General features: G+C 28.4%; 1 protein-coding gene across 1 annotated transcript; it reads right to left on the bottom strand.

The window, feature by feature from the left end:
• Positions 1–10402: 10402 nt before the first annotated feature.
• Positions 10403–13201, bottom strand: LOC122723522 (acetylajmalan esterase-like). Its single transcript, XM_043955911.1, has 5 exons — positions 12955–13201; positions 12116–12328; positions 11882–12030; positions 10718–10988; positions 10403–10620 (listed from the first exon to the last, which is right to left on the bottom strand). The coding sequence occupies exons 1-5, from the start codon at positions 13199–13201 to the stop codon at positions 10403–10405; spliced, it is 1098 nt and encodes a 365-aa protein (XP_043811846.1).
• Between the last annotated feature and the right edge of the window lie 975 nt (positions 13202–14176).

Below are 14176 nucleotides of genomic sequence, written 5' to 3'. Positions count from 1 at the left end.
TTTAAACTAAAGCTTAGTTTGTTATAGGATTGAAGTGTTAGATGATTAGAAAAAAAAAAGTGAACAATCACAAAATTCCTTTATTTTCTACATACAAATTTGTTCTTCCAAAGATATTCATAAGTTCCTTTTTACTTTTAGGCTAGCCGACCCTAGTGTACTTTAAGGTTTTCTCTAATCTCTAGCAGATATTTGAGACCTTTTCCTAGCCTTTATATTATCGTGTTAACTTTGTATATTATTTTAGATCCAAATGATCATATTTATAACTTTTAGCTCAAATTTACTCCAGCCATTTGCCTTAAAAATCCATAAATTTTAATTTTAATTCACAAATTCACTTCAACAATCTCTCAAAACTCAAACTAAAGATTCTTTGAATAGAGAGAACAAAGGGCATTTATGCCTACATATATACCTAATTAAGTCTCTTGAATTTTCTCATGTTCATCTTTACTCCAAGTTTTTATACTCTATTTTAGTTTTTTTTTTTCTTTTAATTGCTTTTTCTTCAATGTCCCCTTTTAAAATCTCTTTTTTTTCTATAAATGAATTTATGGGCTTTTCATAGATCCCTCAAAACATCTCACACCTTTTACTAAATGAATTTTAAAAGTCAAGCCAAACTAACCTCTTTTTTTATATAAAATTTTTACACTCATGCAATATATTATAGTATCATATCCGAATAAAATTTTATTAAAAAGTATTATTATTGCTTTTTTTGCCATGCCAAATAGCATTTAAAGCTCAGATAATAGTAACAGCAATAGAGATTGAAGGCCTCGAGATTGAGTGAGATTCTTTTATCTGAGCAAAATGATCACTCTAGGCTAAAAGTATTATTCATATGTACAAAGTTAATTGATAAGACACGTGCATGAACTCTTGTCCTTACTATTTTGACCAATATTTTCAATTTTAGCATGTCCATACCATATGAATTCCGTACCTATGATAATTTATAATGATCAACCATGAAATGAAACTTTTGGATAACCGTACCAGGTTTTCTAAAACTCTTATTAGTGAAAAAAATGTTATTACAACTATATTAATCCAATTCCTTGAAATGGTTTTAGCCCTAACTTACATCATTATCAATGTCGTGTATCAAAATAAAATTACCAACATAATAATCAATTAAAGTTTTCAACACTTCATTTATTATAATCAAATATAAAAATATAGAGCTTCAAAATTTTAAATCGAGATATTTATTAAATTTAATAATAGCTTAATCAATAAAATAATCTAAATTTTAATATTTTGGTAATGTAATCCACATTACAATAATTATAGTTTTTAATGACCAATTTAACTTAACTCATTAATGATATATATATATATACCAACAAAATGTAAGGACCGTTTACCAAATGATGATTCAGATTTTAAGTTTTCGACAGTACGTGGCGTTGTAACCCAGGTTTCTTCTACGGCACATCATTTGCCGGATTGAAGAGGTCTGGTTTTCCAGCCTATATACCACGAAAGTGACTAAATTTACCAAACAAATTTCTGATGTGGAAGATCAGTCTGAGCCGCAACCACAGAGCATACTTAAATAACAAAAACTAAAAAATTTTTTAAGGCTTGGGCTCCTGCAACCTTAACCTGGGATCCCCAGAGTTAAGTCAGATTGTGGAGGGAGAAAAGAATGGTGCCGTCAACAGGGGCTTATGAAAGTAATATGTGAAATAAAATAAGAGACTTACTATTTTTAAAAATGAGAACTGATACAGAATTTTGAAACAGAAAATTTTGCAGAGAAATGAGAAGATAGAGAAAAATAGAAAGAGAGAGAGAGATTACAATTGTGCCTTCACAAGGGGAGAGGCTCCCTTTTTATAGAGGAATTCTTGGTTTTACTGTAGAGTCACAAGATGCTTTACTGTTTATTCATGCGGCTGGCACTGTTCATAAACAGTGTTTTGTCTGTTCCTTTTTACTGTAGATGAATAGTTTGTCTGCCACGTCTTTTACTATCTTTGTCTGCTACCAATCTTGTTTTACTCCGAATCTGATGATGAAGAGGATGAAGTGTCCTGCTTCTTTTTCTTTTTCTTTCCTTTCTTATCCTTCTTTGTTTTATCTTTCTTTTTCTTTATCTTGGTAGTTTTACTTTTGATTTTAATTGCTAGTAGGATGCCGTAACAGTCATCTTCATTGTTGTTGCCTGAAGAAACCAGATTTTTATTAGAGGATGACGTTTCTGACGTTGTCGACTCTGAATCTGAGCTTGACTGCTTCTTTTTCCCTTTAGCTTTCTTCTTGGAGGTTTTAGCAGATGGTTTTCTTGAAGATTTTATGCTTGAGCTGGAACCGTCTGTTCTTGCCAATTCCTGTTTTACAGATTTTACTGATCCTTCAGAATCAAGCTGTTTACACATGCTTGCGCAAATGAGCTTGTATTCTTCTGGGGTTTTAGCTGCTGCAAGCAGGGCTTGGTATTGGGCTTTTTGGGCTCCAAAACTGGGCTGCTCTTATAAAGTCAGTTTACTACTATAAGAGATAGCAGGAAACTGGGCCTGTTTTAGAATAAGGGTTTTAACATGGGCTTCTGTGGTGGAATTTTTGAATGATCTCCACCATTTTATTTTATGTTTTTTAGCTATAATAGGTATATTTAGTTCAGTGATATAGGAAAAATCAAAGAACCACTGATATACCCAAGGAATAAAGAAATTCATACAAAAATACATTAGAGGAGGTATATATTTCTCACTCTGATGTGGTTTAAAATTTTGTTTAAAATATTGATATAATTGAGATACCTCTGAGGACAGAATATCATTAGATATACCTCTGAAAGTCCACCATTTATAAAACCAATTTGGAACTCTTGTGGTGGTTTTAATGGTTTTAGTATCAAAATAAATTAGCCATGAATGAGTACATGTTGGGTTTTGAATATTTAAAACGTTCTTCCATGCATCAATATAATCAAAATAATTATATGATGGGTAAAACCGACTTAAATTTTTTAATGCAATTGGTGTACTCAAACCTTTTACCGGCCAATCTGCAGGATGAAAAACTCTTTTTATTTTTAAGGAAGAATATAAAATTACATTTTTATTATTTCTATCAAAAGTATGCTTTATTTGAACTGAATCAGATTGTTCTAAAACATTCTGATAGTATTCTTGGGTTTTTAAAATATCCACTGGCCGGAAATACCAGTTTTCAGGATAATTTTTATGAATTACTTCCCATGGATTTACGTTTTCAAACCCTTGTTCTAGTTCTATTTCAAACTCTGAATTTATTTTTAAAAACCATTTATGAGTACCTCCATGGAAAGATGATTGGATTTTTGGCAAACCCACAGCCTTCAACGGATTTGATTTGTCTTTACTGTCTACCGTTTGAGACAGACTAGTTGTACCATGAACGGGTACAATCGCTTTAGAGTTTAGATTCATACCTGAGGCTCCTGAGGAGGAGGCCATTCCTTGCAGGGCTTTAATGACTTCTGGGGATTGGCTTAATTGCTCAATCCAATTTTTTAAATCTGTCTGGCTATGATCTTGGGGTTTTAATTGGGTTTTACTGATTTCATCTGAATGTTCAGATAAGGCTTTAGGAGTTAGGCTTGGGCTTCTCTCCTTATCTTTATTTTTGCTCTTCTTTCGAACCATTTTGCTGTAAAAATTCCCGTGTTAGAAAGTCTGGAATATTATTTTTACTGCCTTTAATAAATTCAATATCAAAATCAAAAATCCTTAAAATTGCTTGCCATCTAGCAAAAATCTGTTTTGATGCAAGGTTTTTAACATCTTTCTTTAAAACATCTTTTGCAGCTTTACAATCAATTCTAACTAAAAATTTTTGGTTTAAAAGATCAGACTGAAATTTATTTATGCAAATCACAATACATAAAATTTCTTTTTTAATAGTAGAATAATTTGTTTGGGTAGAGTTCCAGTGTCCCGAAGTAAACTGGATTATTCTCTCTTTACCATCTATCCTTTGTTTTAGAATTCCTCCATATCCTATATCCGAAGCATCTGTTTCTACAATCTTAAAAGCTTCAGGGTTAGGAAGATATAAACATGGGATCTCTTTTATTAGTGTTTTTATATGTCTTATAATATCTGTATGTTCTTGAGTCCATGGTTTTGCATTTTTCTTTAATCTATCATGGAGGGGTTTTATTATTCTATTTAAATTTGGGTAAAAATCTATGACATAGTTTAAACATCCTAAAAATCTTTGTAATTGGACTTTATTAGTTATTTCATCTGGAAATTTATTTCCAAAACCCATTGTTCTTTCAATAGGTTGGATTTTACCTTGTTCTATGTAATGGCCTAAAAATCTAATTTTAGTTTGAAACAGGTTCATTTTAGTTTTACTCAGTGCTAATCCATTTCTTTTTATTATTCCACAAAATGTTTTTAAGTGTTTAAAATGTTCTTCAATATTTTGGCTAAAAATTAATACATCGTCTATATAAACAATACAGAATCTTGAATAAGGATTAAAAATATCATTCATTATTCTCTCGAATTCTGAAGGTGCATTTTTTAATCCAAAAGGCATTACATTCCACTCATATTGTCCAAAAGGGACTGTGAATGCGGTTTTATATCTATCTTTAGGATGGATTTGAATCTGCCAATATCCTGATTTCATATCAAATTTACTGAAAATGTTTGCACTATATAACCTATTTAAAAGATCTTTTTTATTTGGTATAGGATACCTAATCCATTTTAATGCTGTATTTAAAGGTTTATAATTTATAACTAATCTTGGTGTACCCCTTTCTATTTCTGCACTTTTATTAACATAAAAAGCTGCACAAGACCAAGGACTTCTTGATTTACTTATTAATTTTTTATCTTCTAATTCTTTAATTTCTTTTTTACAATGCTCTAATAATTCTGGTGCCATTTGGATTGGTCTGGCCTTAGTTGAGATTGATTTCTCATCAAATCCTTCCTCATATGGCAGATCTACAATGTGTTGTTTCCTATTCCAAAAAGTGTTAGGGTGATCTGCACATAATTCTTTTTCCATGTCATTTTTTAGATTTTCTATTTTCTTTTTTATGATTTCACTTTCTAATTGTTTTTTAATTCTGACTACGTGAACATTATTTTTTAAATCTTTTAAATCTTCTTCTTTAGATTTTATTATTGAATTTATTTCCATTGTCCTAATGGAATGTGCTTTTATTAGATTTAAATTTTTTCTTTTTGGCTTTTCTGTAAAATCTATTCTAACCTTTTTATTTCTTGTTTTAATTTCTATGCAATTTTCTTTGACTGTATAAGGTGTTATTAGGTTTATAAATGGGGTTCCTAATATCACCATATGACTTATTTGTTGTGACAATAAGAATGTAGTTTTTATTTCTAAATCCTGATTTATTATTAATGCTTCTGTCTTTCCTAGTATATTTAGATTAGTTTTATTTGCAGTTTTTAATTTTTCTTTTGTCTCTTGCCAAAATTTTTTAGGTACTAAACTTGACTTTATACAATTTAAATCTGCTCCTGTATCAAATAATGCTATAGTATTTATTTTAAAATCTTCTAATAGTTTAATTGTTAGTTTTACTAAATATTTTCTGGAAGTTATTTCTTGCAATAGTAATATAAAATTATTATCTACTTCTTCATCTTTTAATTGGTTTATTTTACTGGGTTCTTCTTCTTCTGCTTCCTCGGAAGAGGAAGATGGTTCAGAAACTAATTGATTTTCTAAAATTTTTATTTTTCTTGAATCTATATGAAGTTGCTGCTTTAATTCTTTTAACTCAGCTTTTATTACTTTGATTTCTCTTTGCAGTTCTTCTATAGTTATTTTTTCTTTAGGTTTTTTATTTTTACTTAATATCTTAGTTAAGTCATAAGTTTGCTTTTCTATTTTAGGCATGGTATTTTTAACCTCTTCTGATTCATCAAAACTTCTAATTAATCTTTTAAGAAATTTTTCTTTAGTATTACCATCCTCTATACTATTTATTAATTCTAATAATGAATCTTGTTCTTTAGTTAGAACATTTATGGATTGTTCTGATGAACTATTTCTTAATTCATCTAGTTGATTCTCACTTTCAGTTATATCTGACTCCGAGGTTTCTGAACTTATGTATAATTCTTGAATTTTATTTACTATTTCTTCATCTAATTTTAACTCATTTAATTTTTTATTAAATTTACAAAATTTAGAGGTATGACCTTTCTGTCCACAATTATAACATGTCAAATCTTTGAATGATTTCTTATTCTGTTTCCTATTTTCTGGACTTTTCCTTCTATATTTTTTATGAGTTTTATAATTTTCCTTTTTATAATATTCTTCCTTACTTGGCTTTGTTATATATTTCTTTTTATAATACCTATCTTTCTTATAATATTTTCGTGGCTTAGATTTAGAGCACTGCCCATTACAACTTTTGTCTTGTATTATTCCGTAGTCAAATTGTTTACAAAAAGATCCTAATTCTTGTTTAGTTCTATTCATTTCATATTTTAGAGTTCTTTGTAGTTTTAAATCCTGACATATCTGTAATCCTTCTTTCTGAATTATACTTACTAATTGGCCATATGTTAATTTTTTATATGGTATTGGGTTACCAAAATGCTGTTTTATATTATTCCTGACCTTTTCTCCTAAAAAATAAGGGAGTCCTGCTAAGAATTTTTCTTTCCAAAAGTCTTGGTTCGAGTCTTCTCTTAGCATTAACCTTGTTAAGAATGTAGTTTTATAGTTTTGAAAATCACTTAACTTTTTACATTTTAGATTGCTTAGAAGTTCTGCATTTTTATCTTTTAAAAGGGAAGGGTCTCCTATAAAATGTAAAGAAATTATTAGGATTAAAGTTGATACTGCATCTTGAATAGTGTCTCCAGACTCATTATATATGGGTTCTCCATCACTATCTACCTGGACAGAATTTAATATTTCTAATTGCTGCATATCTGTTAGGTGATAATCCCACCATCCTTTTAGTTGTCCTGTAAAACCTGCTATAATTATTTCAGCTATTGCTCTATCTGAGGCAAAAGACTGAGTTTTATATGCATTAGCCGCCATAGTCATTTGTTGTAATAAACTTAAAATGTTATACTCAGACAATCCATCTATATTCCACTCATAGACTGTCGAAGCGTTATATTTAAACTGAGAAGTAGTATTAGGTTTCTCTATTAGTCTTAAGTCTGGTGCCCTACTCACTATCTCTTTATGTGATATAGGATTTATTTCAAATTGTTTTATATCTTCTGAATCTGGCTGACTTTGCTCGGTTTCTGACTCTTTATTTAATACATTTATATTCCTGGATTGAGGGGTTTTTGGGATTACATTTTTACTAGACTCTGAGGCTTCTATTTTACTTAACTGGTCTTTTAGGCTTTGCAAGAATTCATTCTTATTTGCTTTTAATTCTTTCTGGCTTGAACTAGATATTTGATATGGTTTAAAAATATGTGATTTTATTTCTTTTTTCTCTTCAATTTCTACCTCTTTTTCTTTTAAAATTTTTTCTATCTTTTTTAATTGGGTACCTATACATATTAGGCTTGCATTACTGAAGTTATTTTGTTCTATGACCTTTTTATTTGAATCATTTTCCTTAGCTATCTTGTAAGGTCCACAAATTATTTCATTTTCTCCATGTTTTATTTTACTAATTGTTTTAGGTGGAAAATCACTCTGTATTACTTTATCATTTACTATCCATTCTGGCCTTTTATCCCTTACAGTTATAGGATTTATACTTTTCTTTTTACTTAGCTTAAACCATTCAAAAAATCCTATTTCTTCTTTACTCTGACTAGTATAATTAAGGTATTCTTCTTTTAAGTTTTCAAACTTATGTTCTTTAACAATTCTATTTAACTTACTTAAATTCTTTGTCTTTGTTATTTCTTTTAGAAATTTCTTTTCAATTGTCTTTTTACTAAGAACATTTAACTCTCTGTTTATATTATTTATATTTTCTGTTATGGCAGATGCTGATGGTGACTCAGGCGATGAAGGTGCCATTTCAGCTTGTTGATTTAAATAGTTTTCTACTGGATTATAAACTGCTTGAGGAACTGAAGAGCTATAATCTACTCCTTTCATTCTAAGGTGCCTATCAGGAATATCTGATGTAGAAAATCTGGGTTTTACTATAGTCTGAATTATCGGTTTAGGTTCATTTCCTTTATATGTAGCATATATTACAGAAGGTAGGTTTGAAACTCTGCCTATATCTTCTGTTACTACTGAAGATGAAGATCCTGTATATCTACTACTTGTACTTCTATTAAATTTTAATGATACTTTACCATCTTCAAACTGCTCAATCTTACTTAAACTTGTATTTGGTTTTACCTTTTCTGGTTCTGGTGGAGGAACTACTCCTTCTAAAATCCATTCGTCTGGCAAGGTTATATCTTTCCATTGAATTGTTTTAGGAATTATCGTATTTGTTTTAGTCAAATCTGTCTGTAAAAATCTTGTTTCCCCTATCTTAGGCTGTAATTTATATTTAGTCCCAAAAGCCGAATTCATAGCTTTATAATGAATTTTATATATTAATGCTATAGGAATGGAACCTTGTTTCATTCTATAATTATGGGTTTTTATTTCTAACACTATGCTTTCTAAAATATTTAAATCATTTAATGAAATTGTCATGTCAGGATATACTTCAAAGGATATGGGTCCTTCACTTAGGCTTGTTTCTACAGACCCTAACAAAGAATCCTGAAAATTTAAAAATCTTGCATCCCTGACTACTGTTAAAATACTAGTATTTAGTCCTTCTCTGGTTAAAGGTTTTATGCCTACTTGAATTAATCCTATATGTATATATTTATATTTTTTACTTTTATGATGGTTTAATGTTCTTGCTGATAAAAGGGTTATCTTTTCAAAGGGTTTACTTAACTGAAAATCCCTTTCTTCTGTTTTTATTACATAATCTGTTTTAAAGACATTAAACTTTGGAATTTTATAAATTTGTTCTTTATCTACTTTAGGAATTTCCCACTCATCTATTGCTTTTACAAAATCTTCTAATATTACTTCATTTTTATTTATTACTCTTTTAATTTCTGAGGATTCTGAATCATCTGATTTTACTGTACTAGCCGATTTACACAGAAAATGATCCATTTTTAAAGATCTTGAATTATGTTGCGGCCACTGCCTGTTATACCCTAATGTCGCCTAACACTTTGGCTAAAACGGGTTCAGTTGGCATACCCAAAACATACTCTTTCAAAATCTTATATTATGTATCCTATATATATATATATATATATAATGATCAGTAATATAATTAGTTGTTATTATGCTAAATTTTTATGACCACTTTGAAATACTCTGATTAAAAATGAGGGTCTTGATCATTAAAGTGCAAGTATATCTTTTTTTTTTTTTTTTTCAAATCCCACGTCAAATGGAGAATGAATGAGATATCACTTAACCCACTATAATATTAACAACATGGCTTGTAGAATATATAAACTTGCATTGAGTACATATTAAACTTTTCATTTTTATTAGAAATATTGTGTACTCAATTATTATCAAATTTATTATTTTCAATTATTATCATTATTTTAAAATTATTATATTACAAAATAATAATTTGTTTAAATTTAATTTATATCACCCATATTAATTATCATTACAAAAGAAAAATTTATAGTTATTGGTATAATTTTAGTAACTAATTACAGTATCGTCATAATTACTATTAATGACTACTGTACAATATCCTTATTAAAAATTCTTAATGAGAGAATCTCTAACGATGACATAACGATAAAATAAAATAGTTGTTAATGATTTTCAATTACTAATTTTTAATATTTAAAAAAAGTTCTCTCTTTAATAAAAATTTTTCTTATAGTACAAACCATTTAAATATTCATATAATTGACCAATTTTTCAAAATGTGTGAAAATTTTATCTAAATGGTTATTTTAGTTTTATTCAATTTTTCCAACTGGTATTTTTCACTTTGTTTTATTGACGATTAAATCATACACCCATGATTCTCACCACCAACAGAGATTATCGTTATATGAGTAACACAATAAAACTATAGAAGACATGGTAATTGTGTTAAATTTAGATTTCAAAATTTAGTTTACAAAAATTAGATAATATTTTAGACAAGTTTAATAAATCTGCCAATATACCAAGTTAAATGCTTAGATTAGATCATGAAAATGAAAAAAAAAATTGATTATTTTTGTAACTAAAAAAAAAATTGATTATTTTTGTAACTAAGCCTTTGATAATGCATTACCTATTGATTAATTTCGTCATATAAAGCTTTCAAACACATAAAATATTTTTAAAATAGCCATCTAGGAATAATAAATTATGCAATTTAAAAGAAATTTTTTTTGTACATTCATATTTGCTTTGTAAGATCTTATCATATGTTACAATGAAGCTGGGGTAAGATGTCTTTAATGAGCCATTTTGACATGTATTTGTTTGCTTGATGTGTAAAATGTGATCCATCCCAAAACACATATTCTTTAGGGTTTGAACAAATAGGTACTCCATGAGCTCCGCACATTTTTTTAATTGAGGGATTATAATTAAATCTTCCACCAATCCCACAACAACCTTTTCTAAGTGATTTGAATCCTGCACAATGTAAAAAAAAAAATTATTAAAATATTTTGCATAAATAACCTCTATATGTTATAATTTAGAAGATTTAAGAGGTTTTAAAGTCATTAACCAAGATTGGAAAAATTATCCAAAATCCACTCAAGAGCACCGTAAAGATCTCCATATATAATGTGTATGTGAGGATTCTTCTTTCTTATTTTTTGCAATGCAACTTGTAGATGATTGTTGTGATACATAAAGAAATCATTGTAGTCTTTTAAACAACCATGTGAATCATAAGAAGACTTGTTTGAAGAAAATACTGTAAGGAAGCTTGGTGCACAACCCAATTGAAATGCTCCAGGTACAACCACTCGATAAGCACCATAATCAATAACTTTCTACAATCAATTAAAGAAATAGAATTAATTAGACCTAGTTGAATTAAAATAATTAAGGCTATATATCATATAATGTAATGCAATGCAATATAATCAATCATACTATATAATGGACAAACTAATAATTAGTTATGATTACTAGATGATCTTAATTTTATTTCATATTTAGTTTATTTTATAGTAGTAATAATTACTTTTGATTACTAGATGATTAATAGTGGCTGCAATGTTAATGGTGATAGTAGTAACAACGACTAAGTTATGGAAGCAGTAGTAGCAATAATGGTGACAACAACGATGGTTGTTGTGGTAATAGTATTAGTAATGATCAAAAGATGACAGTGGTAGTTGTAGACATAACCAAATGGTGGCAGTGGTAGTTGTCATGATGGCAGCGATTACAACCTATTGCAATACTTGAGCATAGGTCATTGTTAGGTGGTGATGGTGTAGCGTATTTGAATTGTGATGATACTAGTAGCTATGAAGATGGTGACAAGGTGCTAGTCATGGATACAGTTGATTAGTGATGGCAGTCAATAGCAAAGACATTAGCTATAGTGGTAAGTGGCAACTGTGATAGTGGTGGTGGTGACTTCGTGGCAATATCCATAATAGAATAAGTGTTGTTGGTAGTTATTGCCAATAAATAAAATAAACCAAACAAGTAATCATAACTATATCTATTTTTGTATATAATTCGTTATAAAATATAATCGGTTTACATTATATATAATTATCATTCCATCTCATTATGTTAATTTTTTTGTGCTACCAAATAAAATAATCAAATATACAATGTAATTATGATTATATTGCATTTTTAATTCATGTATATATATATAAAAAATCTAAAGTTACTCTCATTGCAAGAAAGCTAAAGGTGAACTTACTCGAATAGCCGTCTTAATGGACTGTATAACTCTTGGCACCATGACCTTTACCTCTTCAATACTTTTTCCATATTGAAATGCAATGATATAATCATTGCATCCAATTGTCCCAATCATGTAAAGAGCATGTTTAAGTTTTCTCTTACATTCTATTAGACAAAGAAATAAAAGTGATTGATTAATTTATAGTATTATTAATAAAGTATTAATTAACATAAGGAGAAAGATGACCACCTTTTTTGTCATTGCAAATTGCAGACAAATGTTTCTTTAACCATTTATTTTGTACATAGAGAGAACTATTAGTGTATGGAAGTGGGATATGCCAGTTTATTATGGTTTTAATGGACGATGCAGTGGCTCCAGCAACGGCAAAATCTACTCCGTGGCTGAAAGTTGAATTTGGATTCTCGTATGGCTCTAGTAGTGGAAGACCAGCCGATTGAGCTGTAATTTTTTTTGAAAAAAGTAATCACATTTGAAATTTTAATGTTTTTTTAATAGAAACAAGTCAGCAATATATACATGAAAATTATCATGCAGAAAAATAATGAATTTAAATATATAATATTGAACCATGATACAAAATTTATGTATGGATTTTAAATTAATATAATATTATTTTTATTTTTATTTTTTTTCTTGGTATAAACATCAATATTAAAGTGAAAAAATTATGTTAAACCCACTAAATCAACCCAAGGAATATTAACTAAGATAAACTAAAATTACAAAGCATAAATAAATATCTATGGTGGAAAGGATAGAAACTATATAAGCCAAAATATTGAATATCTTCAATAGGATGAATATATCATTTAGAAACTTATTTATCATTCAGTATTTCCATTTAATGCAATTTGGCTACTAAATTTCAATTAAATATGATTGAAAAGGTAAACAATTTGCACAAGATTGTAAAGATTTGGAGGAAAAAAAAAAAGATAAATATTAATAACAATTAAAACAGCTTTTTGATTTAGTTAATTACACTAATCAACAAATCAAATGAAAACCATATAAATCAATTTTCTAATAAAAATCTACCAAATTAATGTAAAACTATTACTTACCAATATAATCAATTATTAGATATCCATCTGAGGATCTACCAGTTGCTTTGTGAATTGTTTGACCATAAGGAAATCTTGCATGATAAAGTTGAGGCATTTCTACAATAGAATTACCCGTATCTGATATTGAGTCTCCTAATTGATATATTGCATCAAATTTGCATGCCTTGAGATCCTTAGCATCACATGAATAAGATTGAATAAAGATGAAAATAGAGTTGATAAACAATGCAAATAAAAAGCCCATTTTAGAGGAACTCAGTGCTTGAATTACAATATTGTATTTTGGCACTTTTTCCTCTATATTAGATCTTAAGGAGACTAATGTTTTATAGACATGTTATGATAATAAACTAACTAACAAGTGATTAAGAAACACAAAATTTTAAACTAACAAACAACTTGATAAAATTAGATGTTTTAAATATTATATGTACTCGTTATGACAAAAATATACAGATTAAAATAGATGGTATTTTTCTATAAACATAATTTTAAAAGAGGTTATTTGTTTATTTATTTTTATTTTTTATTTTCTGACCTATATTTTTACGGAACATTGTTTATTTCACTCTATTTAGGTTTCTGTATGAGGTGTAAGATGACCAAATCATGATTAATTTAAGAATTTGTTACAATTTTAATTCAAAACTAATTTCTAATATCAATTTAGCGCAAGCATATCTAATCTTATGTGGTAGCTCAAATGATATCATTATTAATAAATGGTGAGACTTACAAAAACATCTTTAAACTTCTGAAACAAAAAGAATGCAATAATAACTATTTTGGTCCTATAAGTCTTCCAAACCCCATAATAATCACAATATAATTTCATCCAAGAAAATGACCATTTTATCTTGCTCAATTTCCATTCAGAAAAACTCAATCAACTTGCAATAAGTATTTAATTTCACAAATGAGAAGCTCAACTCATCCAGAATATTAATAAATTAAGATTATTAGAAGGCACTTTTTACCTTATGAGGGAAAAATAGTCTACTCCAAGATTTCAGCCAAATCTTGTAAGAGTAATTTTGAGTCAGCAAATATCGTTTGAGTGTTCTTTTATATTTAAATAAGTACATAAAAAGATATAATAAAAGTAAATTCCTCACTAAGATAGAATGACCACAAAGAAGATCAAATCCCTAGTAAACGCTTCACTCAATCACATCAGAAAAAGTGAAAAATCTAAGTTAATTTGCCACAGCACGTAAAT

The sequence above is a fragment of the Manihot esculenta genome, chromosome 4, assembly GCF_001659605.2.
Source record: "Manihot esculenta cultivar AM560-2 chromosome 4, M.esculenta_v8, whole genome shotgun sequence".
In the NCBI taxonomy this organism is placed as follows: domain Eukaryota; kingdom Viridiplantae; phylum Streptophyta; class Magnoliopsida; order Malpighiales; family Euphorbiaceae; genus Manihot; species Manihot esculenta.
This window is presented reverse-complemented; position numbering and strand designations above follow the sequence as displayed.